At 34.7% G+C, this 27,920-nt stretch overlaps 1 protein-coding gene across 2 annotated transcripts in view; it reads right to left on the bottom strand.

Annotated features, from left to right (window-relative positions):
• LOC106081926 (uncharacterized) overlaps positions 1-27,920 on the bottom strand; it is a 39,579-nt gene that overhangs the window by 2,100 nt on the left and 9,559 nt on the right. For both annotated transcript variants that reach the window (XM_013244198.2, XM_013244199.2), the window contains exons 2-3: positions 8,247-8,626; positions 4,622-4,842 (exon numbers count right to left, since the gene is read on the bottom strand). In XM_013244198.2, coding sequence (XP_013099652.1) covers positions 4,622-4,842; positions 8,247-8,626 — 601 coding nt within the window. The remainder of the gene's footprint in view (positions 1-4,621; positions 4,843-8,246; positions 8,627-27,920) is intronic.

Here is a 27,920-nt window from a genome sequence, read left to right as displayed (position 1 = left end):
GGTTGAAAATTTTAGTTACTGCGGCCATTTAAGTGCAAATCCGGCGATACATATATAAGGGAGCTATATCTAAATCTGAACCGATTTTGACCAAAATCAATAGCGTTCGTCCTTGGGACAAAAAAGGACATGTGCAAAATTTCGTGATGATTGGACAACAAACACAAACCTGTAGCTTGGTTACAAGAATACATGGGCTCACAGATGGACAGACGAGTACGGCTAAATCGAATCAGAAAGTGATTTTAAGTCGATCTATATTCTTATCAATGGGTCTAACTTTTCTTCTTCTTAGCGTTGTATACAAATTCACAAACTTATAATACCCACAGTGGTGGAGTAGAGTATAAAGATTGTAGCGAAATTTATACAAACAGATGGAATCTAAGAAGATCTAGCCATGTGCGTTCGTTCGTAGAACTGTCTGTCGAAATCACGATAGTGGTTTAATGCGTAAAGCTAGCCGCTTGAAATTTTGCACAGATACTCCATATTAATGTAGGATTGCAAATGGGCCATATGGGTTCCGATTTCCATATAGCTCCCATATAAAGCGATCTCCGGATTTCACTTCTTGAGCCCCTGGAAGCCGCAATTTTTGTTAAGTGCGGTCCAAATCGGTCTATAACCTGATATATATCCCATATAAACCGGTCTCTCGATTATCCTTATTCGGTTCCTAGAAGCTTTAATTTTTGCTGGTTTGACAAAGTTTGGTATGTAGACTAAAATTATGCCCTCCAACTAAATTTATTCTATATAAATTTTTAGTGGAATCCATTCCATCCATTCCCAAGATTCGGCCTGGCCGAACTTACGCTTTTACTTGTTTTTCTTAAGACTAGCAAAGAAATGTCAGGCAAAGCCGGAGTAATACCACCTGGAGTAATACCAATATGGTGTTAACTTTAATCTACATTCAATTCTGATCCCATTTCTATTTAATTGAATACAGAAGTTCACAAGACCTACGTAGAAATCTGCTTCACATTTCGTAAGATCGATAGAAAAATATGATAAATACGGCTTAATCAAAATCCGAATTTATGTGTGATTTCGCAGAAGCGTTCAAGTCTTTCAAAATTACAAAATTGGTGAATGCAATTAAAAAAACACTTAAAAAAATAATTCATTAGGCGTAAACGAAATTTTCGACAAGTAAACTTCTTTTGAGAGAAATTAACATTTTTTATGATAAACTCATGAAAGAATTTTTGATGAATGCAAAGTTTGCGCAAATAATAAAACCTATTTTTGATAAGTAAAACATGTTATTAGGAATGTCATCTGATTTTTTCTTCTTATATCCATAAGTAAAAACTATGTGGCTACTACTCAGAGCGTACCCCGCTCTGTAAAATGGAAGAGACACAAGAGATAAATTAAGTAAACTGATCAATTTTTCGTCTAAGGGTTGGTACTCTATTCGGGTTTTTGCGTGGACAACTGTCAAACTCCATACCAAACCAGTAAGGAAGGGCAAAAGTCGGGCGGTGCCGACTGTATAATACCCTACACCATCCCTGTTAGTACAATGTGGGAGCGTTATCCAATTCTGAACCAATTTCGATGGATCTCGGCGGAAGTTTTCAGATGGGTTATTAAACAATACCTACCAAATTTCGAGCGAATATGTTTAAACTATAATAACTTCGGTTGACAAATAATATTAGGTTGCCCAAAAAGTAATTGCGGATTTTTTAAAAGAAAGTAAATGCATTTTTAATAAAACTTAGAATGAACTTTAATCAAATATATTTTTTTTACACTTTTTTTCTAAAGCAAGCTAAAAGTAACTGCTGATAACTGACAGAAGAAAGAATGCAATTACAGAGTCACAAGCTGTGAAAAAATTTGTCAACGCCGACTATATGATGACCATTTTATTGCAATATTACTGCAAATCGGACGAACATATATATGGGAGCTATATATAAAATGGTACATTGTTACTATAATAATAGTACCTACCCAACAAAACAAGATTTCTATGTTTCATAGATATTTTAAATGTATAATTTTTCTCCGTATATACGAGTTTTGCATCTAATGGCTGGTACTATGTTCGTTTTTTACCGTTGAAACCCCTTTTTCGCGATTACTTTTTTGAAACATTACGGAAATAACAATGATAAAATAATTTTATTAAATTTGACCATATGTATCGAGGGAATTTTCTATTGAATGAAATCAGCAAATTTTTATGCTTTAAAGTCTATTATCTAAAACAGCGCTTCCCAACAGGGGGGCGCCAAGAGGTTCCAGGGGGCGCAGTGTCATTTCAGGATGAGCAGGTTTTGAATCATCACATTTGTTAAAACAACACAAATTAGTGAATTCATCAAAATTTCAACAATGTATTAAAAAAGAACGTAGCATACATTTAATTTAAAACCGAAGAGAGAAATGAGTAAGATTTACGTGCAATTCAATACTCTGTTGTACGACTACCCTTGTTGGGCGTTTATTACCTTTATATGCAACGATTTGGTGCATTTGTGCCTTTACTCATCACTATTCAAATTTGCCGTCTCTACGCATACGACCATCTAAAGGAAAAGATATTTTCAAAGCGCTTTCGTATTTCTTGGATGGCAATGATATACCTTAGGGAAAGATTGTCGCCATCAGTATATATACTGATGGGGCTCCTTCGATGACGGTTTGCAGAACTGGATTTGTTCATTTTGCCAAGCAAAAAGACGAAAACATTGTCTTCCCTCATTGCGTTATCCACAGACAAGTCTAAGCCGCCAGAACATTATCTGCTGAAATGAAAAGCACCCTAAATTGTGCCATAGAGGTTGTAAATTTTATAAAATGCAGTGTGCTACGAACGCGCCTTTTTGAAAATTTATATCTAGATTTAAATGCTGACCACCAAAATTTTCTGTTTCATACCCAAGTCCGATGGCTTTCAAAAGGAAATATGCTGGGGAGACTATATGAATTAAAAAACGAGGTAGACATTTTCTTATTAAGTACCAATAATGAAAAATTTTATGATCGTTTCACAAACACAAATACAATTATTTTCTTGGCATACCTGGTAGAATTTTTTGAAATCTTAAATAATTTCAATAGTGATTTTGACATTGATTTGAAAATGATTCGATCCCAAAAAGTGATTTTGACATCTTAACAATCGAAAATTTTTGGTTAAAATATCGTGACTTGTATCCACTTTTGAGGATTGGAAAAAAGTTAGGGGGCACAATGGAATCGAAAAGTTTTGGGGGCGCAAAGTAAATTGGGTTGGGAAGCCCTGAACTAAAAGAAAGTAATCCGCGAAAAATATTGCAAAAAGCAAATATAGTACCGTTCAATTCAGCAGATGGTTCGGTCAGCAGATGGTTCAGTCAGCAGATGGTTCGGTCAGCAGATGGTTCGGTCAGCAGATGGTTCGGTCAGCAGATGGTTTGGTCAGCAGATGGTTCGGATGGTAACCAAAAGATACTACTGCCTTATACAGCAAAATTCTTTTCTACACGGTCTTTTTTTACACGATTTTTTACACGGTTCGTCAAGAAGAACTTTTTTTTAAATTTTTTACACTCTTTTTCTGGTTAACACAAATCCCAAAAAAAATATAACACGAATTCAAAAAATAATTTTATTTTTTTTTTTCATAATATTTTACAGTGTCTTATAGGATATCATCCCTATGGCAACTCCACTACACAACATGCAAAGAGGATTGAAATAACAGAGGAAATTAGTGCTCTCAAAATTTTACAGCAAATGTCAAGCTAATAGGTGGCGGTTATTACTTTATTTTTCTTCAAAGCAACCAGCTCTGCCGAAAAGATTACAAAAATCAAATTAACAGCAAAATTAAAAGGAGTATATTGGAAGCTACGACTACCGAAACCCAATATACGTGCATTTCGCCATAGATTCCTTCACGGGAAAGTATATAATGCATATAAAGAAAATGCAAACGACGTCAACTGCAAGCTGTTGAGAGCAGAATTCTGCATGCGACTTTTTTTTATATAATTCTCATTTATCTATATTCACAAGCGTCACCAACCAGTCTATGTGCGATGTTCTTTATCTATATATAATTTATATATGATTTATTACTTTAAGGGAAATACCTTTTTTATTTTACATGTCAGTTTGTAGATGGCGCAATACAATATGATGTCAAAAATCTTAAAGTTAACGTTCCTAATTTTTCTGATGTATATTTATTTGTACTTATTGATTGAATTTAAACTGTAAACTAAATGTATTTTCTTGCGATAAATACGTTTTTTTGTTTTATAATTGCTACACCTCATTTCATTTACTTTCACTTCATTTTGAACGGGAACATATCTCCAAAATTTTCGTGTAAATCGGGCAATACGTACATATATGTAGTGGCTCTATGAAAATCTGTATTGATAGGATTCGTTCTTGGGACACAGAAGTGGCATGTGTAAATTTTCGTGGCAATTTGATAACAAATTCGACCCGAATCTTGACAACAATATTACTTGGACAAACGGACTGACAGACGGAACAGCGAACAGACGGAATCGAATTGAAAACTTTGTGGTCCAACGTGTAATTACCTCTTTTAAAGTAATCCAAAAAACAAACCCGAAGATATTACTCATTCATAGACACTTACCCGATTTGCAAACACTGATGTTTGTTCTCACTCCTACACTGGTCACCTTTTCCCAGCGCCGTAACCATTAGTTTACTCTTCAAAGTTTGATTGCCATGATCCCATACAATACGCACACGTCCTCGAAAGAGTCGAACAGGGTCATCCATTTCGGGTGCAGTATCTTCTAACTGGCATGGATCTACCCGCCACTGTGCCGTGTGGGGGTCATGTGAACTGAACTGAAAAGAAAAGAAAGAAAATAACAGAATAACAGTAAATTCAATTTTATTAATTGGATCAAATATCTATTTATCCCATATTGTTTGCATTTTTATCTGCATACATACTTAATGGTAAATGTATGTATGTTTGCATGTACATATGTTACACATAACATCCAAGCGTTTTATTATGGCAGAATTTTGCATACGAGCCGAAAGAGCCCGGCTATCAGAGTGCGCAAATCAATGTTGCATTTGCTACGTGGTATAAATTATTTAAACTATCACTCAAATCAAATATCCATTAACAACAGTCATTTCTCCCTTGTCAATCCCAATTCAACATGAGAGCTATGAATGGGCTTTGTTTACAGTGATACCTGTCGCATACAGCACAATATTTATAACCAAACACACACTCAATACCGACTGTACAATAGGGTGAGGGAATTTTTGATGAGTGTTTTCTTTGTATATAGCCAAATTGTTCTACAAAAAATTGCGTCGATACGGCTTGAACTCCAATTTTTGTGACCTAAAATTTAAAGCGGGCAAAGCTTATTGATACACTCAGAAAAATGTTTATCATAAATACGGGTTGATTACAAAATTCGTGTCATTTAATATTCTATACTCACGTTTAATTAAATATTCGTTAGGGTTTGAAAATTAACTTTGTACAAATAAAACTAACTTTTCATGAGTATAGATGGTACAGCTAAAAACTCAGGTGGTGTTAGTAATTCTTCTTAAACTGATTTCTTTGGATAAGCAAGCACTGTAGCACACAAGGGTAAAAGCATACTATCGTCGACGATACCCCTTCTGAAACTTATTACTGAATGAACTACTCCAAGAAATTTCGAATTTTAGTTCATTATATATAACTAAAATCTTTACCAGTAAGCATAATTGAATAACTGTTAGTTACTATTTAACTAAAATTGAATTTAGCTATTTACTATTGAAGACGAGGCTATAACGGAAAGGAAATAAGAAGGAGGTCAGTATAGCTATTGGTATCATAACGGGACACATAGGACTACGAGCTCACTTATGTAAAATCGGTGCGGCATGTGATAGCAAGTGTAGGGTATGCGGGGAAGATGATGAGACGTTGGAGCATTTCCTTTGTCATTGCCCGGCTTTCGCGTCTAACCGATACCGGCTTTAGGTGGGTACACAATACCAGACTTGAGCCAACTTAGGGGAATGGCATGGAAAACAATTAGGGATTTTATAAGTAGCACGAAATTCATAACTTCAAATTTTCTTTGTAGAGGGTGCTTTATAGTTTGTAGAGTGCAAAACAAGCCGATTACTGGCTTAGGTGTATATTCATAGTGGCATGGGGCGGATTAATATCTGCACCCTCTTTTCGGCCTAACCTAGTTACTATTAAACTAAAATTTAATTCTATTATTTCTTTTAACACCCCACAAACGCGCGGAATAATGTGGGACATAATTTTAAATGTATGCAATAATTAAAAATTATGTTGCTGGCTCGAGCCTTGAACTCGGGACCTTGGTATTGAGAAGCAGAAACACATGCTCTGTGCCACAAAAGCTTGTATACTTTTTCTGGCTAAATGTTATTTAAAACTATCCTCACTTCCACTGATGACATAAATAGAATATGTCAAACCTAAACAAAAAAGGATGCCCGTCTTTGGTGAAAAAGAGTCAGAAAATTGTTTTACTTTTGTGTTTTTAGCAAATATTGAAAGAAGAAAATATTCGAAGACCATAGGAAGATCAGATTCGAATAAGGGGCGCTCTTCTTGGTATGTATTTTTCATATGGGTTAAACTTTTTTTCATCCACATTTGTCTAAATGTATAAAAATAGAGCCTGATTTAATAAAAAACAAAACACTTTTATTCCAACATCTGTTTTTCACATGTATCAGATGTTGTATACAGCTTTTACACATGCTAAATTTGACATGGCATATGACAAGTACATGTCGTCTGATGGCACCCTAATTCTAAACAATAATTGATGGTAACTCTAAATTTGGATTTCCGTAGGCATGTAGGGAATTCACACTATGGGTTAATCGGCAAGAATGTTAAGGGATCGAATTTAACACACTTTTTGGCGCACTCGGTTATAAAATACGCCATTTTGGGACGTTACACTTGTAAATCAGTCTTTATGGGGACAATATGTTAATTTAACATGGCAACAGTTAATAGACATTTGCAGTGAGTCTCAGCTCATCCATATCTTTACATGCCATATGAATAAGAATTATGCTTGTTGTGCGCTTTTAATACTCAAACGTAATTTGGAAAAAATAACTAAGTCGGAAAATCAGTGCATTTAAAACAATTCCTAATTGATCTTCCTTCCACGCCCCTAAGTCGTGTCAAGTCGGCTATTGTGTCCCCATTTAAGTGCCGGAGTCTGTTAGCCCCGAAAGACGGGCAATGTCATTGAAAAATCCTCAAACATCTCATCATCTACACAACATGACATAATAATAAGACAAATTTTATAACGTACCACCCTAATATACATGTTGGAAGCCCACATCTCTTTGTTTCTTATGTAAATGAATAGGGAAGAAATCTGTTCCATGGATTTGCATACAATGGACTCAGATGTGAGCCAAAATACGATGATGCCTTTGAATACGGCAAATAAAGGTCACTCACTGAGCTTCTAAAAAGTTTCTAATGCTTCTATGAAATGAATTTAAAACTTATTCGTCTTCTTCGTATTCTTTCGAGGAATATGTACCACAATATGCAGTCATGCGAGGAAAAAAATCAGTTGTTATGACTACATTTAGAGTGCTAAGAAAAGCAGACTTAATGCTGTTAATAACAAAACTAAATTAAATTCTTAGGTCATGGTTTCATTGCAGGGTACGCGATTTCCATGCACGTTTTACAAGATTAAAAATATGAAAAATTCTCTGAAATCTTTTGACTACTCTTCTTTGCAGAGTACATTAAAGATTACGATATTTGATGAGGCTACCATAGAAGCTAAAGCGAGTTTTTGGCAATCTAGCTAGCTTTTCTTCGTTTGTCACATAGACATTATATCGATGTAGATTCCACCAAACTTATCAAGGACACAATCTATTTGCCTGTTTTCCATTAAGCTCTTTACAACTTTCATGTTTTTGAGGCCAACGTAGTGCAGAGTTAGCATGTGCGCCTATAAAGCTGAACGGCAGGGTTCCAATACTGGCGAGAGCTTCAGAGAAAAAATTTCAGCCGTGATTATCCCCTCCTAGTGGTGACGATATTTGTGAATTACTACGCCATGTAAAAGCTTTTTTCCAAAGTTTCGGACAGCACTCATTAATATGTGGGAAGTTTGCTCTGTTCTTGCATTTGCATGTTTTTCATGCATATATACATATATTACATTATGATTATTTTATATTTAGAGTGAAATACTTACTATACTCAAAGGGCAGCTTGGTCCTGGCTTTAATATCGTCGATGTGTTCAACTTGTCCGAAACTGGAGGCATGTTGTTTTTACTGCTGGCCGCACCCTTTGTGGCCGATCTCTGAGGCCGATCTTGCGGCGTGTTTGACGCTAGATGATGGTTACCAATTTTCTGAGATGTATGCCTTATTTTTGGTAAAATTAGTCTTATAATAAAGCCATAGTTGGGTGGAGCACTTAGAATCCTAGTGCACGAATGCTGATGAGCAGCTGCACCGGCTGTATTGAACTCCAATATGAGACTAGATTCTTTTCCATCGCTCTCGATGAAATGTTCCTCCTGCAGATTGCAGATAGGCTCAAATGTGGGATTGGAACGAAAGTCAAAATCTATAAACAGAAAAAAAAAATACTAAATTACCGATTCTTCAAAATGGATTTTAGGGAGAAAACAAACACCACTTTGAACACAGAAATGCCAAGAGTAAACAAAGGTTTAACAATAAAACTCCCAGCCAAACCTCAAAGCTGGGCCGAACTTTAGATAGTGTCGAGAGATCCAACCACTCACAGTTCCAAATTTCAGCTACATCGGTTAATGCGGACCTACCAAATACAATGCGCTTTATCAAATTTCAGCGAAGCCGACTAATAAATATGCCTAGCATGGACCTTCCACTATAAATCAGGAGATCGGTTTATTTGATAGATATATTTATTTTATTAAGATTCCATTGCAGAATATTGTCCTGCTTTAAACAATTGTTTAATGCTTTCTATTCAAAAAATGAACATTCCATTAAGGATTCCATCCTATTCAATCTTTAGATCAATGATACGTTCTACATATACGTATCATTGATCTAAAGATTGAATCGGGTGGAATCCTTAATGGAATGTTCATAGGCAAGCTTGAATTTGCAATATCATTAAAAACTATATTTACCTTATACCGACCTGTTTGAAATACTTCATGAATTTCAAACGTTTTAGTTCTAATGCTACGCGTATAATATTATCTTGAAGAAAACTCAATTTCCCATCGACAAATATAAGGTCATATATTCCAACTGACTTCTCTAATCCTTTCTTCAACGGCATAATAGTTCAACATAGCAAAATCCAGATCACATTCAACAAGGATGTCGAGGAGCTTAATACAACTAAATGTTTCAAATTTCGACGAAATTTAAACAATAATCAACGCAAATTTTCAACAATCAGCCTTTTATAAGCTGAAGAAATCCAATTGGTATATTGTGTTGCATGGGGGCTATATCCGTTATAGGCTATCTTCCAACTTGACTCACATATAGTACATAAATTATTTGTGCAAAGATTCAGCACAATATTTTAATTTTTAAGACTATAGTGTGATTTTCACAAACAGATAGACGAACATCGCTTGCTCATATTCGAATTTTATGATGATCAAGAATATTTGAACTCTAAAATTTGGAAATGTGTATTGCAAACAGAATGAGAAAAGTGATATAAACCCGTCCTCTGTTAAAAATTGTTTTAACTCCAGGCGGTTTATATAAGGATATATTGAAGAAAACAAATTAAGGCGTCTAGGTGCTTAAAGTACCATCGGGATATCGGCATATATAGGGTATTTATTTTTTGATTAACCTATAAAGGCGGTATTGGTTGTGAGTATTAACGGACATATATGTTCTTCGCATATTAAATTTCATACATATTGGCAAAAATTAAGTCTTTTATTTATTTATAGAACTGCATGTACCATATTTCGTATGAGTTTTGAAAGGCATAAAAAACATTAATTATCAAAGACATATAGTGGCTCAAGACAACAAATCGGAGGGTCAGTTCAAGTGGAAGCTAAATCGAAGTCTGAAGTCCTACATAAATGGGACATAAACTGATCTCGATGTGTTATAAAGGGAATATGGGTATATTTTAAAGAAATAGTAGAAAATGGTTGAAGATGAAGGTTGCCCGTAAATCGGTTGTTTATCGAGCTGTATTGTATGTACAAACTTTGCGATTTACAAATATATAATGAAAATGGGGTCAACTATAAGGCTAGCCAAATGAAACATAAACCATCTTTCTGTCCAATCATGCAATTTTGTGACCATATCTCAAGCATTAATGAATAAATATTATGCAGACACCATTTTTTGGGGGAAGGAAAAGTTTTTTCTTTGGAAAAAACTGTTGGTGGAAAATCATCCAACATTGTGATATCTTCCATCCGATATATACTATTTAGGCTGTAGAAGTCACAATTTTACCTCCATCTTCACATAATTATGTATGAGATCTTGCTTAAAATATACCAGTGTCAAAATTCAACAAAATTGAATCAGAGTTAGATATAGCTAAGATAACATACAGACATAATTTTTTTTACACACTCTCTCAACACGCTAAAAAAAATTGGAACCTCAACAATAGTTTAAGTAAACTAAATGTGAGCAATATTGAACTTCATATAGCGCTAAACAGCTATATGCTCGTTATGAATTCAACAATATCTTAACAGCTACGAAATTGTTTTTACATGTGGCTAGTTCACTTAAAATTTCCTACAAGTTAAATACGCATTCATGTAAAGATGTAAAACAATTGAAACAAATTACTATTTCCGAACTTTTGTCGAGTCCAATTGAAGATTGGCGAACACATCTTTAAAAGACAACACATTTATTTCCGCAAGTCTCGCACCCCTACGCTCTCAATCGCTCAGCTATATTCAAGAAGACAAATATCATACGAAACATTGCAGTTATTAATATGTTGATAAGCTGAGAGTTATGATAAACTGAGAGTTGAACCTAGGTACTTCTGTTTATAAAGTAGACGCTCTGCGCATTCATCCACATTACATTTGTTTGAATCTGACACTATTTTTTTCCCTTTCATTGTTTTTCACCACACAAAGGAAAAACATTCTCTAAATTCTTTTCATCATAGGCAGTGGTGCTTATTTTGTTCAGATTTACCATGTTCTATTTATAGACACAATGTCTCACCATTAGAATAGAGTTTGTTAAATTGTTCCTAAATTCCAACATGTATTTGGAACTCAATAAATGGAAATGAATACGAACGGTTTAGTTATATTAAACTAAAAATCCAAATTTCATTAAGTAGTTCATTCAATAATAAATTTCAGAAAAGGTGTCGTCAAAGATGTCATGTTTTCACCCATGCTCAGTAAAGTTTTCGCTTATTTAAAAAATAACCATTAAAGGATGATGAGTTAGTCATACTTTTACAAAGTTAATTTTCTAACTCCTTAAAAAATGTTAACTAATCGTGGATAAATATCAGGAACTTACTTGAATTATGTAATTAACTCATAGTTAGGATTAGCATTGAAATAGCCAAGTGAAAAATTGATATTTACAAATTGTATTTATTTATAAAAATCTTTATTATAAATACAAATTAGAATATATTTACAGAAAAAGCACTATCTGCTAAACATATCAGCTTTTGTATGTAAAGAGTATATTCAGAAAAATAAGCTTTCTGATATCAGCAAACACTTTTGAGACATTTAGGCTTTTTTGTTTTCCTTAAAAGCATAAATATGTTTTATTCGAAATCATTAAGATTTTATTATTAAATTATTTTTATTATTTATTTTATATATATTAATTTATATTTAATTATTATATTTTAGAATAGTGAGTAAAATTCTATTATGAAACGCTTTAAAATCAAAAGATAGGATGGTAAACAGTTTTAAAGATTATCTTCATTTTGAGAATACAGTTATCATTTTGCCAAATTACTGCTGTTTCATTTACAGCATACTTTTTGTTATTACAACAAACTTTTTGCTTTTTTACTAACAATTTTCTCTGAGTGTATGTAGCTTCATCAACATCGTACCACATTTAGATACAGATCAATATACATATGTCTTTATATAACACTTTATTCTTTTTAAATAATTTAAGTACTCATCGATGCATCTGTTATACATTTGACTTCGACTGCTTTTATATTATACCCGCCACTGAAGGATTAATTTTGTCATTCCGTTTGCAACACATCGAAATATCCATTTGCGACCCTATAAAGTATATATATTCTTGATCGTCGTAAACATCTAAGACTATCTAGCCATGTCCGTCCGTCTGTTTGTTGAACTGACGCTACAGGCTTTAAAAACAGAGATATTGAACTGATACCTTGCACAGATTCTTTCTTTGTCTATAATCAGGTTAAGTTCGAAGATGGGCTATATCGGACTATATCTTAATAAAATCCCCATATAGACCGATCCGCCGATTTAGGGTCTTAGGCCCATAAAAGCTACATTTACTGGACATACTTCTTCAATTTGGCCCAGATCGGTCCAGTTTTGATTATAGCTGCCATATAGACGGATCTCTCGATTTATGGCCTTGGGCCCACAAAAGGCGCATTTATTGTCCGATTTTGCCAAAACTTGGGCCAGTGAGTTGTGTTAGGCCCTTCGACATCCTTCTTCAATTTGGCCTAGATCGGTTTTGGCCAGATTTGGATATAGCTGCCATATAGACCGATCTCTCTATTTAAGGTTTTGGGCCCATAAAAGACATATTTATTGTCGGATGTCGCCGAAATTTTACACAGTGACTTATGTTAGACTTTCCGACATCAGTGTCGTACATGGTTCAGATCGGTCTATATTTGGATATGGCTACCAAAAAGGCCAATATTTCTACAAAATTGAGCATTGACTTGTACTTATTAGACCACTCAATGTCCGTGCCGAATTTGGACTATATTCGAATCGGACTATACTTCGATATTGCTGCTATGGGGACATAAATTATGCATTTTTCACCGGATTATGTCGAAATATGGTTTACATATGTATATGCCCGAGTTGGTGGGTATAAAAAGTTCGGTCCAGTCGAACTTAACGTCTTTTTACTTGTTTTTCTACTTCCATAACATTTTGTGCTTTGTAACTTTCCTGTTCTTTTGCAATCCATTTTTTTTTTTTTTGGAATATGATTTTATTTTACCACACGATAAAGTTTTGAATAAAATTTAAACGGTATTAAAGGAATGCTTCACAATGTAAAATATGAACCGGTTGTCATATCAATCACACGTGTCTTCGACAAGAATATAAGGTTGCCTGCTATAAAACCACAAATACAACTGGTGAATTTATCGAAATCAAATCAATTGTAAAATTGATAGTAAATTGTTTTTTCTCATGCTGCTCGGCGTTGGACTGGCAGATTTTCATACATTTGTGAATATCCGGCAAATAATGATAGAGTTCGTATTCAAATCCAAAACGTCACGTTTCGCAAATTTATCGCTGAAACAAAAAATAGATCCACATAAAAAAACTAACGAAATTCATATCGACCATAAAGAAATGGCAAATATTGTGTTGGTGCCACAAAAGGGGCCAAAGAGACAAGAGCTGAATAAATGATGTGACGTGGGGCAATTTGCATTATTTTCGGTTAATTATTCAATCGAATTAAAAATAAAAGCACGTTGTATCTAAACGTTGTTAACTCGGTCTTACTTTGCGGTTTTCCAAGGGGTGTGTCTGCCATTCAGAAGAAGTGAGAAGAAGACAATATTTCTGGCATGTTATTTTCGGATTTATGATATTCTTTTTTTTTAAGAAGTCACATTAAGTATTTCGCATGGACATGCATTTTAATAGAAAAAAATTACTAATGATGGTATAAATATAAACTGAGAGTCGAGTAAGTACAAAACAGCTAAAAAAGCACTGGCTTAGATGATCGATTAGATCTATACTAAAGTTTAAATGAATAAAAGATCGGGCCAGAGAGAATAAAAGAACATATTGAAACGGCCAAAATTTTGAATTGTTTGTCCACGCTTACAAATGAGCCACCGGTAAAGGTACACTTAGAGAAATTATGTTGGTAAAAACATAAAAATAATTGCCTTAATAACAAAAACTGCAAACGTTTCTTGCTAATTTAATTTGTATAGTAAATAACATATTTTAATGTTAAAGGTTTTTAGAATACAATTTTAACAATTATTTTCTTTTGTTTTTGTTTTGTCTCTAAAATTTAAAACTTGTTTATTAAATCAAAATATCTACTAAAATCATATTAATACTTTTACACAAAAAAATGAATGCCCACTATTGCCAAAAAGTAAACTAACATGTAGGAAACTATGGAAACATTGATAGGTAAAATAGTTTGAATCTAAAACTAGTAAGGAAGGGCAAAAGTCGGGCGGTGTCGACTGTATAATATCCTACACCTGCCATGCAAGTACAATATGGGAGCTATATCCAATTCTGAACCAATTTTGATGGACTTCAGCGGATGTTTTCAGATGGGTTATCCGTACTAAATTTTGAGCAAATATATTCAAACTGTAATAACTACGGTTCACAAATAACAACATTATTGCAAATTACTCAAAATCTGACAAATACATATATATATATGGGAGCTATATCTAATTCTGAACCGATTTGGAGCAAACTTCTTAGATAATCGGGCAAAGCGTAGGGAAGATTGGTCAATAAATGCGTTTGCAGTGGCTCTAGGATTGAAAATCGGGCGATATATATATGAGAGCTACATCTAAATCTGAACCGATTTTCATGAAATTCACCATTTATGTCGAGAGAAATCCTTCCTGCCAAATTTCGAGGGAATCGGTTAACAAATGACCATTTTATTGCATTATTATTGCAAATCGGACGAACATATATATGGAAGCTATATCCAAATCTGAACGGATTTTTTCCAATTTCAAAAGACTTCGTCTCTAGGCCGAAAAACATGTCTGTACCAAATTTTAACACGATCGGATAAAAATTGCGACCTGTAATTTGTACACAAATTAACATGGACAGACGGACATAGCTTAATCGAATCAGAAAGTGGTTCTGAGTCGATCGGTATACTTATCAGTGGGTCTATCTCTCTTCCTTCTGGGTGTTACCAACAAAGTTATAATACCCCGTACCACAGTAGTGGTGTAGGGTATAATCAGCAAACAGTATTTATTGATTGCAGCAAACTTATTTTTCTGGGTGTACCAATATGTAGATAGTAATGGCTTTATTCACAAAACTTAATGAAGCCTTAAAATAGGTTAATATAAAAGTTCTATAAAGAAAATTTGTCAAATAAACTTATTTCAAATCTGCATTAAGTCTTGTGAATACCGGTGTAAATTCATAGCGGTGGAAAAGTAATTCGAAAGGATGCCTAAAAATAATTAGTTGCTACATTTTGCGTTGTCTTAATAACCTGGTTATTAGTATTGACATTTTTTGCAAGAATATTCTTTAATTTAACTCCATAGATGCATTCCGTTGACGTTAAAACTCAATATTTTAGTTATCGCATTTGATGCAAATAAAACGAAATGCCCACAGAAGATATGTGTACTAAGACTTTGACTGTTATGCTTTTATGTAAATTCAATAACGCGATTTTATAAAAATAATTTTCAAGCCGATTGTGAAGCTGGTGTCAATACGTTACTGCTTCGTGCACTGAATTAACGATGGACGTCACACAATTGCACGACATACTTTCGAATTTCTGCTTTTAGAATTATCATAAAATGCTCCTTTGGCTCAATTAGCAGTGGCATGTAACTCAAAATAATTTCATTTCTTTACTGTTCATTTCACATCATTTGTGAACGCCTGGAACTCCCGAGACTAACTTACAGTTCAATGTGGTGTGATGGGGGGAGGGGGGTGTTTTGAAAATGCGCTTTATAATCGATTACTGTTCAATAAATATGGAAATTATCCGAGGCCAAAGTCTTGGGAGCACATGTAATACAAATTTATATTTCCAGCGGATTAACCCAGTGACTCTCTCCCTTATTCTCTTAAATAAATGTGCTTGTTTCAATGTTATAAAAAATGCTTTACATTAAGTTATTGAAGTATTTAATATAAATTAAATAAACTTGGATGTCAAACATCGCTTTGAGCAAAAAACAACAAAATACATTGATAAACCAGTAAGCAACATTACAGACTAAACTTGTATGCGTAAGTCTTGGCTGCTATTACTGAAAGGTAGACTTTTTTCCCATAAAAACAAAATACAATGCATCAGGTTCAAATTTTGCTGCTTCTAACCCAGGATTCACTGAATAAGGTTAAGCCAAGCGATCAGCCGATATACTTTTTTTAATATTTGGCAGTACTTGGCATTGAGGATGTCAACTTGTTCTCTTTTTACATTCATTCTTTGTTTACGTTTTCTCCTATATGATGACATTTTCAATCGTCAGATTTGACATCCTTAATGATGTTTATGGGGCCTATCCACTTTGTGTTTTGCATGTGACCTAACCTTCTATTAGTGAATCCTGCTTCTAACCCAGGATTCACTAATAGAAGGTTAGGTCACATGCAAAACACAAAGTGGATAGGCCCCATAAACATCATTGAGGATGTCAAATCTGACGATTGAAAATGTCATCATATAGGAGAAAACGTAAACAAAGAATGAATGTAAAAAGAGAACAAGTTGACATCCTCAATGCCAAGTACTGCCAAATATTAAAAAAAAGTATATCGGCTGATCGCTTGGCTTAACCTTATTCAGTGAATCCTGCTTCTAACCCTTAGTCCAATGACTTTATACTCACTTACAAAAAACAAACTTTGTTAGAATCATAAAGTAATGTATCTGTGAAAATCATTTTGCAATTTGTCTTTTATTAGCACACTAATGAAATGCGAAACAATAGTTTTAAGTTCAATTGCATTAAACTAACGGAATTTAATTAAAAAAAAGAAAAAAACAAGTAAAACGCGTGCTAAGTTCGGCAGTGCTGATCATGGATACCTACCACCCATGCCTGACTTCTCTACCATATCCATAATTATATCCCAAAATGTGGGCTGACCTGGATCATTTATGATGCAAGGGCAGAGGACTGTTATACAAGTCTCAGTTTTAGCGAAATCTGACAACAATTCCCATATTTATGGGTTTCCAAATTAATGCTATGTCCATACTAACTTGTTTTGCTCACTGGTTTTGGGAAACATCTCAAACGTTCACACCAGTTGAGATGTTTTGCGAATTTTGTTTTTTCACACTGCAATTTAAATTTTTTTGGTAGCTTATTATAAGAGTTGGTTTCTTTTGCTATGTTTGCAAAATTTTGTTTTATTTTACCAATTTTTTCGGTAGAAATTAGATTTTTATTATTTGACATTATTCAGGGTTGTATTTATTTAGCACAATTTAGGCATTTGTTTGAGCTCATATGCTTTCAATGAATTGTTTTTGTGGCAAACGAGTCGTTTTGCCCTTATGAACAGAAAAACGAGTCGTTTTCAGGGCATTTTAAAGGGAAAACGGGTCGTTTACTCAAAACAGCTTTAGTCTGAACATAGTAAAGGGTGATTTTTTTGAGGTTAGGATTTTCATGCATTAGTATTTGACAGATCACGTGGGATTTCAGACATGGTGTCAAAGAGAAAGATGCTCAGTATGCTTTGACATTTCATCATGAATAGACTTACTAACGAGCAACGCTTGCAAATCATTGAATTTTATTACCAAAATCAGTGTTCGGTTCGAAATGTGTTCAAATTTTGACAAATTTTGTTCAGCGATGAGGCTCATTTCTGGTTGAATGGCTACGTAAATAAGCAAAATTGCCGCATTTGGAGTGAAGAGCAACCAGAAGCCGTTCAAGAACTGCCCATGCATCCCGAAAAATGCACTGTTTGGTGTGGTTTGTACGCTGGTGGAATCATTGGACCGTATTTTTTCAAAGATGCTGTTGGACGCAACGTTACGGTGAATGAACACATTTCGAACCGAACACTGATTTTGGTAATAAAATTCAATGTATTGCAAGCGTTGCTCGTTAGTAAGTCTATTCATGATGAAATGTCAAAGCATACTGAGCATCTTTCTCTTTGACACCATGTCTGAAATCCCACGTGATCTGTCAAATACTAATGCATGAAAATCCTAACCTCAAAAAATCACCCTTTATTACCCATGAACCTTCCATTAAGGATACCTTTCTCATATCAATGAGTGCACTCCGATTAAAGTTTTAGCTCAATGACAAGGGGCCTCCTGAGTCTGAGCGGCGTGCCGCATAGCGAAACCACTTGGTAGATAGGCTTAACTTGGCAAGATACCTCACAAATGTAGCCAGCATTTGTAAGGGGATAACCACCGCTGTAAAAAATGTTTGATATTCACGCTGGTATTTGAAACCAGGCGTTTGGCAGCATAGGCGGACATGCTAACCTCTGTTCCACGGTGGCCTTCAAATTTGTATGGTATTAAAACCCTTAATTGGAGAGTCGACCTAAATGGCAGCTATATCTAAATATGGTCCGATTTGGACCATATTCTGGTCCGTAAAGGGAGGCTTAAAACAATTGAATGTCTCGAATTGTAGTGAAATCCGATCAGTCTATATGACAGCTAGATCCAAATATACTCCGATCTGAACCATTTCCGGTTAAAACAACGGGCCGCCTAGTCCAACTCACTTTTCAAAATTTCTGCGAAATCGAGTAATCAATTCAGGTTTTATAGCCTTGTAACCTAAATCGCAGATCGGTTTATGTGGGAGCTATATTTAACTATGATCTGAACTTTCCCAATTTCAGTCAAAATGTTCCCAATTTCAGTCAAAATCGGTTGAGAAATTTGGCTTTTATGGGCTTAAGGCCCTAAATCGGCAGATCTGTGTATATGACAGCTATATCTAAATGTGGTCTGATAAGACCATATTCTGGCCAGATAATGGGAGGCTTAAAAAAATTGGCAATAAATGCGGTTTATGTCCTTAGGACCCCAAATTTCAGCTCAATATCTGCATTTTTGAAGACTTAGCGGACAGACTAACAAACACACGGGCATCGTTAAATCGTCTTGGAATTTGACGACGATAAAGAATATATATACTTCGTACGGTCAGTTGACAAAATAAATAAACTCCCTATGATGCACCAACAACATGTCCGAGAACATAATCGTAACCCAATTAAAATTCAGAAAACATTTAATTTTGACAGATTTCTATAATTAAACAATTTTTAATTTCAACAGTGGAAGTGTACGAGTTATTAATTTTTGTTTAGTGTATTAAACATTTGTTTAGCAGTAAGTAGGGCGTAAATTATAGAGGACAAAGATAAGAATTATTTGTAGCACCTTTTGAAAAGATTGTTTCAATCGTTAGGAAGAAAGGTTTCGGCAAACAGACAGACAAACATGGTTAATATCGCTTTAAAGACATCAAATATAGTGGCGGTTTGTAATACAGCTTACCATTTAAATAAATGCAGATACTTTTACTTGATCTCTAATCGATGTCTTTGGAATTCGCCAATGGGCGATATCAGTTTAGTTTAAGTTTAAAAGAGGGTGCGAATGTTAATTCGCTTTTCTACTAACACTACCGTGCTATTTACAAACACTAAGTCGATTCATGCCTGGTATTGTGTCCCTACCTAAGTTCCGCGAACGCCGACCAGTGACATAAGTAATGCTCCAAAGACTCATCATCTCTCCCACATGTCCTACACTTGTCTAACCTATTATGCATAAGTGAGCTCGTAGTCCTATGTATTCCCCTTATTATACCGAAAGTTATACTGATTATAAAATCCCCTGATCTTCGCGAGAAATTCCACATCCAGATCCAAGGATTTTGTAAATAGAGACTGGTGGGAAATTGTTTCAAAATTACTCAAGCTGGATACTCTGCAATGATGTGACTAAGGTTATAATATTCAAGGAGGTTGGAATATTAAACCATTAAAATACGAGTTGTGCTACTTTTATGCTGTTTCACGTTCCAATAAAGGCTATTATCAAAATTGACTCAATCACGATGTGTGAAAGAAGTCGGAAATTACCAGTGAAATAGAAGAGGTTATATTTTAATCCATCCATGCTGCTTTAAATGGAGCGCTTTACTTATATAAGTCCCTAAAAGCTTGAATGTTAATCCTATTTTAGTGAATTTTAAAATATGGTATATTTTTATGCCTTTCAAGACCAAGGCCAGCACCAGGCCAAGTCGTAAAATGCTTAGATTGTCTATTTTTGCCCTTGTGCCTATTTTTTGTACTTACGCTCCAGACATCAAAAAAAGATATTAAGCTAAAATTTCGTACATTTGTCTTTCTTTCATATATGAATATAACGATCTGCATGTTGAAAATCTTGAACTCATAAAATGCGCTTGAATACCTTACACCATTTGTGTTGTACGGGTTCTTATTATTAAGGGCATACTTTTGCAATACCCAAAAGAAGAAGAGATGGACAGATTGTTTGGTATAGCGATGGACTCGGAATCGTTTGCTGATTCGATTAAGTCGGTTCGTCTCGAAGATCTCTTATATGCTCGAATGAAGTTAAATTATGGAACAGGTAAATTAGTACAAACCAGTTCAAATATAGATGTTACTGTTATATATAGGTTCAACCGGTTTTTCTAATATAGCAACAATGTCAGGATTTTTAACCAATCTTCACAATTCCCATTCGATATTTGGTTTCATTCTTGAATTACACAGAAAAAGTTTCAGAATGGACCTTCATTACAAAAATACAACAATAATACAATAAATCTAATCAAAAACTCATTCTGAGTCTAACGGTATAAATGTGAGTCTATCTCTGCAATGCTATTGCAAAACAAATGCTTCAAATTGTAATATCTCCTTCCGCGGTAATGGTGTGAGTATAAATATTAAAACAGATTTAAAATTTTTAAACACACCACCGAAGAATGGGGGTATATTCATTTTGTCATTTCGCAACACATCGAAATATCCATTTCCGACCCTATAATGTATCTTGATCTTGATCAGCGTAAAAATCTAAGACGATCTAGATATGTCAGTCCGTCTGTCTGTCGAAATCACGCAAAATAGAGATATTATGCTGAAACTTTGCATAGCTTCTTTTTTTGTCCATAAGCGGGTTAAGTTCGAAGATGGGCTATATCATGATATAGGCCCATAAAAGCCACATTTATTATCCAATTTTGCTGAAAATTAAAGCCAGTGAGTTGTGTTAGGTCGTTCGACATCTTCCGTCAATTTGGCCCAGATCGGTTCAGATTTGGATATAGCTGTCATATAGACCGATCCTCCGATTTGGGGTCTTAGGCCCATAAAAGCCACATTTGTTATCCGGTTTTGCTGAAATTTGGGACAGTGAGTTTTGTTAGGCCCTTCGACATCCTTCGTTAATTGGGCCCAGATCGGTCCAAATATGGATATAGCTGCCATATAGACCGATCCTCCGATTTAGCCACATTTATTATCCAATTTTGCTAAAATTTGGGACAGTGAGTTGTGTTGGGCCCTTCAATATTCCTCCTCAATTTGGCTCAAATCCGTCCAGATTTGGATATAGCTGCCATATAGACCGATCCCTTAGCTTAAGGTTTTTGGGGCCATAAAAGGCGCATTTATTGTCAGATGCCACCGAAATTTGGACAGTGAGTTAAGTTAAATCCCTCGACATATTTCTGTAATTTGGCCTAGATCGATCAAGATTTCTATATAGCTGCAACATAGACCGATCTCTCGATTTAAGGTTTTTGGCCCAAAAAAGGCGCATTTATTGTCAGATGTCGCTGAAATTTGAGACAGTTTGTTCTGTTAGGCTCTTCGACGCCCTTCTTCATTTTAGCCCAGATCGGTGCAGATTTGAATATAGCTGCCATATAGACCGATCTCTCGATTCAAGGTGTTGGGCCCATAAAAGACGCATTTATTGTCCGATTTTGCCGAAATTTGGGGCAGTGCTTTGTGTTAGGATCTTGGACATTTTTATGCAACTTGGCCCAAATCGGTCCAGCCATGTAGACCGATATCTCAATTTAAAGTCCCCATAAAAGGCGCATTTATAATCCGATTTCACAGAAATTTGATGCAGTGACTTATGTTAGGCTTTTCGACATCCGTGTCGTATATGTTTCCGATAGGTTTATTTTTAGATATAGTCACTGTACTAATTAGTGTTTGGTCCAAAGCGGAACATATTTCGATATAACCGCAATAAGACATAAGATATGCAATTTTCACCGGATTTTGATGAAAGGTGGTTTACATATATACCCGAGGTGGTGGGTATCCAAAGGCCGAACTTAACGCCTTTTTACTTGTTCTTTATTTAAAATTAACATTGTACGTTATAGCTGGACCACCCTTTACAAAAATTCGCATCTCATAAATCATTTTCCAAGCCCCACACACAAAATTAAAAAAAAAAAAATTCATTTCCAAAACTATGTCGAAGCTAATGTCGTCTTTTTTGCCGTGTAGAAATGGGTTGGTTTTTTTGTTTTCTCTATAAAATAACAAACTATATATGTACGAATACAAAGTGTTTGCTAGTGTATTTGTGTGTGATCAATTAAGTAAAGCGTGTTTTATTCATTTAAGTTAACCCTTTGTGACCCTTGCTGTACTGATGATGCACACACACACAGGCACATTAGCGTGCACAACAAAATTATGGATTCAATGACATATCATAGGCGAATAGGATGCTATTTGAAGTTAGAAGAACAAAATCACTACAAATTCTAATGCAATTTCTTACTAGGTGTCAACAAATGTGGAATTGGGCACATTCTGAATTCCCCAAGAAGAGTATGGAGCAAATTAATTGTCTTTTACTTTGGCATACAGACATTAAAAGAAAAAATAGCTTAACTTTCTTCATTTTAGTGTAATTAAATTAAATGTCAAACGATGATTTTGGCATTACCATCATGATTTAAGGAAGCATTTGACAACATAATAAGATAGTTGATGGGTCCAATGAGGCCAATGTTTATTAAATACTCTATTGATATAAATCATTTAAAGTAATTGAAAGTCGACCATGTTTAAAGGCGTGTGTGCTCTCACAAGGTGCCTCGCATAAATTGGCATGAATGTGCGAAAAACATTCAATTAATGTCCGTCGATTGTTTTATGTTTTAGTAGCTTTTATCACCTTACTTTCATAGCGAAATTATGGGCAATCATAAATTGAGGTCAATAGATTGCAATTGCATTACATTTTAATTTTCTCCACAGGTCACGAAGGCTTGGGATTTTCCTTGATACGCTTTAGAATAATAGGTTTGTTTTATTTCCCCCTAAACAGATTTCCCGCTTATTTTGTATGGAGAAAAATGCTTACTAAGCGAATTATCTTTTCCACGTCTAGTATTGTCGATTATTAATGACAATGTTGGTAATCGTGTAAAATAGAAACCATATGGTTTCCAAAGAGAAAGAACGCAACATATCTATTTTATGGTTAAAAGTTTTGAAGTGCAAAAAATCACAATTATGAACTCTGAGAAGCATTTAATTGGTCAACGTCAATATACAACGCATTTAGCGTGAAGAGTGTTTTATTTGTGTATAAGCTAGCGAATCCGCCAGATTGGTAAATAAAACGGACCAAATACTAACTTCATGATGAAATTGAAAGGGAATGTATTATATATTTTCCTAAAATTATTCAAAGTGTTCCTATAAAAACTCTGAATTAAAAAAATACAGTTTTCTAAAATGGAGTATAAACTTTTGTATACATTTATAGAAGAAGTCTTTGGCTTTCAATGGCATCATGTTGCAAGTACGAATCTCTAATATAGCATGATGTGGAAGGTATTCACATTTACTATAACTTTTGAGTAACTTCTAAATCGATTAGCATGAATTTTACAAAATCGGTTATGTCAGAAAAAAGAGAATCAGAAGAAGAATATGTGAAGATTGTATTGAAATTAGACAGCACTGTACGAAATATGTGCCCATACACGGAATTCGATAAAGATGATTTAAAGCCAACGGAAGGGATATTGAATATCAAGTAAGGTGTGATGGATATTATTTAACGATTTTGGTTGACTTTAGCTGGTAAAAGTCGACACCTATTTTGGTTGCTCCTTCATCTTAAATGTGAAAACTGCTCTTCCCGCCAAAACTGGAAAAGTCCCCAGGAAGCCAAAACAATACCTACCATCTTTTCCTTGACGTCTTCGACAACTCTATACGTTCAAATGTATTCCAAAGCCATGTCTGAGTTTGATGTCCCTGCAAAACGGATACAACTTTGCAGGATGATACTTGGTGATCCACGTTCCTCATTTAAAATAGGCAAGAACCTCTCCGAACCTCTCAAAACCAAACGACGTTTGAGACAGGAGGACATCCCATTGTGTGATCAATATCCTGCTGGAGAAACTTAAGCGAGATGCAGTTGTGAATAGGCATGGCACACTACTCCCAAGATAACCTTTACTACTCGCCTATACAGAAGACATTGATATTATAGATCGGTCACCAGAAGAAGCAATTGGAACTTTTGCAAGTATGGAAAAGGAATCAGTGAAAGTGGGTCTGGCAGTAAATGGATTTGAAGCAAAGTGGATGGTACCAACTCTTACAACGTCCTGTACACGCGAGCAGATTAAGAAATTGGAGAACTTTCGGAATCCACTATATGCCAAATATTCACAGGAGTCCAAATCCTGGAACATGCCTTAGAGAGAATCTTTCTCACTTACTATCTTTTCGTCGAGTACAAAACCCAGACATTTCAGGGCATGCCTATGTATCCCTTCAAAACCTACATGAACCATATCGGATTCTATCCACTTTAAATTCGCCGTAAAAAGTACTAAACTCAGAGTAAAAATTACTTGCCAAATCCAAGGTTTTTGCCGACACTCGCAACACATTCCAAATCAATTATTTTAAGCTTGTGATGGATTTTCTGAATTACGAACCCGGCTCTATAAACAACAAGAAAGAACGGGCTTAAGTCGATCTTTTGACACCCTACAGCATATTGTGTGTGCAGGCTCAGTTGTTGAAATTAAAATTTGAAATATAGAATTTTGAACAAAATTTATAAATTTTTCAGAAGAGCGATTGAAAGATAAGTTTGCAAAGACCCCAAAAGGGATATTTGAGAGATATATATGTATTAAAGGTAATCTGAACCAATTTCTATGAAGTTCATTAGTTAGCTGAAGAGTCGTAAAAGAAAACTTCGTGCAAAATTTTGTGAATAACGGTCAACAAATCACCAAAATAGTCCGGTATTAGTCAAAATCGGACTGAAATATATATATATACATCTAAATCTGAACCGATTTGGAACAAAGCCGTCAAAACAAAGTAGTGAAAGTTGTCGATGAAGACATTGTGCAAAATTTTTTGAAAATCTGAAACTCGGGTTCTGCATATATATGAGAACTATATTTATGTCTGAACCGATTAACATGAAACTCTACAGCATAATTGCAAACCATAAGAGAAATCTTTGTGCAAAATTTTGTGAGAATCGGGTAGAAAATGACCATATAATTGCAATATTAGTCCAAATCAGACGAACATATATATGGAAGCTATATCCAAACTTGACCGATTTTGTTCAGTTTCAATAGGCTAAAAAATCTGCTGGTGCCAAAACTTGAAGACGATCGGATGAAAATTTCGATCTGTACTTTGTATACATTACATGGACAGACAGACGGGCATAGCTAGGTTAGGTAAGAATGGCAGCCCTTTACAGACTCATTTAGACAATTTCAAGTCTATTGTAATACCCCCAGAAGCGGCTTCTGGTGAGAATGTAACCCACAAATTCCGCCCTAAAAATCTGAGCACGCTACCAGCCCGGCTACCGGGGCACCTACGAACATAGCTAAATCAGAAAGTGATTTTGAGTCGAACCGTATACAAACAAATGCAAATGCAAATGCAGTGTTACAAACAAATGCACCAAGTGATAATACCCTGTACCACAGTAGTGGTTTAGGGTATTAAAACGTCAAATCATTCAATGTTGTATTCAATAATTCTTAGCCCTCCCCCCTACATAATCACATGTTTGAAACTCAAAACCTACTCACATCTCTAAACAGCATCACATGATTCAAAGCCTTTATCTGTGCAGTGCTACTTGATGTCGGGCATTTTTTTTTTTGGCAAATCTTTTCAACAGCGGTTGAGATGTGAATGAAACGAGTTTTTTGCTCAGTCTGCGTAGCTGTGTTTCTGGTGGCTTCGTTTAACAATTTTTAAATGATTTTTTTTTTTTTGGGATCTCACAAAAAAAACGATAATAATTATGGGAAATGTACTTCACACCGAATTGTACAGCGAAACGCGAAAAGCCACATTGAACCCGCAATGCGTTTCAATGACTCTGTTTGCGAACTCATTACTCTGATTTTCTTTTCGCACAAAAAATACACACAAAAACATTAAACTTTGACTTTCAGCCCAAAACAGCCACAACTTTCTTTTTTCACCCGCAAGCTATGGATTCTTTGTAGCTACGCTCGGTCTCCTTAGATAAGAACCATTAACATCATCTGCAGGTGTAGCAGCACAAACCAGAGCTACTTTTTCGGCTTCACACCAAATGACAGTTATGCTCTAAATAATAGCATTTTATGCATTAATTAAGCAAAAATTATTCATGACAGAAGAAAATGTTAATGCTGCAATTAGCAACTTGGCTGAGAAATGTGGACGAACATTGTCCAAAAGACAGAGGAGATCATTTCAAAAACAGGTTCTTGTTTTCTGAATTGATAAAATAAATATTTTCAAACATTGTTATTTTATTTTTGGCTATCATAATCATCGGAAGCCGGTATATTTTTGTTTACGCTTTATGAAAATGAGCTGGTTTTGGTTTTTTTTATTACTTGAAAGTAGTTTTCTTAGAGCCTACAAGTATTCATAATACACACATTGAAAACCTTTGTTGGTATGGTTGGTTTCAGTTAAGAGAAAACTAAAATTGTTCACCCAAATGCAAAGCGATTATATCTCTAGCCAACTTTCATTGTTAATTTTCCATCAACTTTATAAAATCAGAACAAATGGTCGCTGTTTTCTAGCAATTATATTTGCCTTCCTATTCATTTTTTACAATTACTTGGAGTAGTGTAAAATATGCAAATGTGAGCTATAACAAGTTCATGAGAGTTAAGTGTGGCTGGGCCGAATCCCATTTACCCTTCACCATGGTTCGCAATTGTCAAGTTCTTTGATCGGTTTATCTTTAAAGGCACAAAGTAAAAAAGAATAAGAGAAGGTAATAACGGGAAATCCCCATGGATGTGTAAATGCTTGGATAAGAATTGCTCTCTGTAGGTGTTCAAGATGTCAAATCGTGTCATGTGGTCATGTGAGATTTCAGCCAAATGACATAAAAATTTCGCCCTCTAGAGGGTAAAGAAGTGTAATCGGAAGATAGGTTTATATTTTAGCGATATCAGGGTTTTGACTGATTTGGAACATACTCTCTACTTCTGTTGGAGGTCATAGATCAACGTCTTCGAGAAAAATTTTAGTCAAAGAAGAACTGCGCTCTCTATTGGCTCAAGAACTATACTCGAGAGATCGGTTTATAAAGTTTCAATGAAATCTTCTCTAAAGTTAAAATTTAAATAAAATTTTCTCTAAATATAAAATTTTAATGAAATTTTCTCTAAAGTTAAAATTTAAATGAAATTTTCTTTTAATATAAAATTTCAATGAAATTTTCTCCCGAGATAAAATTTCAAAATTTTATGTGTAGAGAAAATTTTAATGAAACTTCTAAATAGAGAAATGTTTTTAAGCTGTTTAGATTTAAGCCTTTGAGGCTTTTTTGATTCTAATATCTTTTTTGATTTTTCTCCAAAA

Source organism: Stomoxys calcitrans, chromosome 5 (assembly GCF_963082655.1).
Source record: "Stomoxys calcitrans chromosome 5, idStoCalc2.1, whole genome shotgun sequence".
Classification (NCBI taxonomy): Eukaryota; Metazoa; Arthropoda; class Insecta; order Diptera; family Muscidae; genus Stomoxys; species Stomoxys calcitrans.
This window is presented reverse-complemented; position numbering and strand designations above follow the sequence as displayed.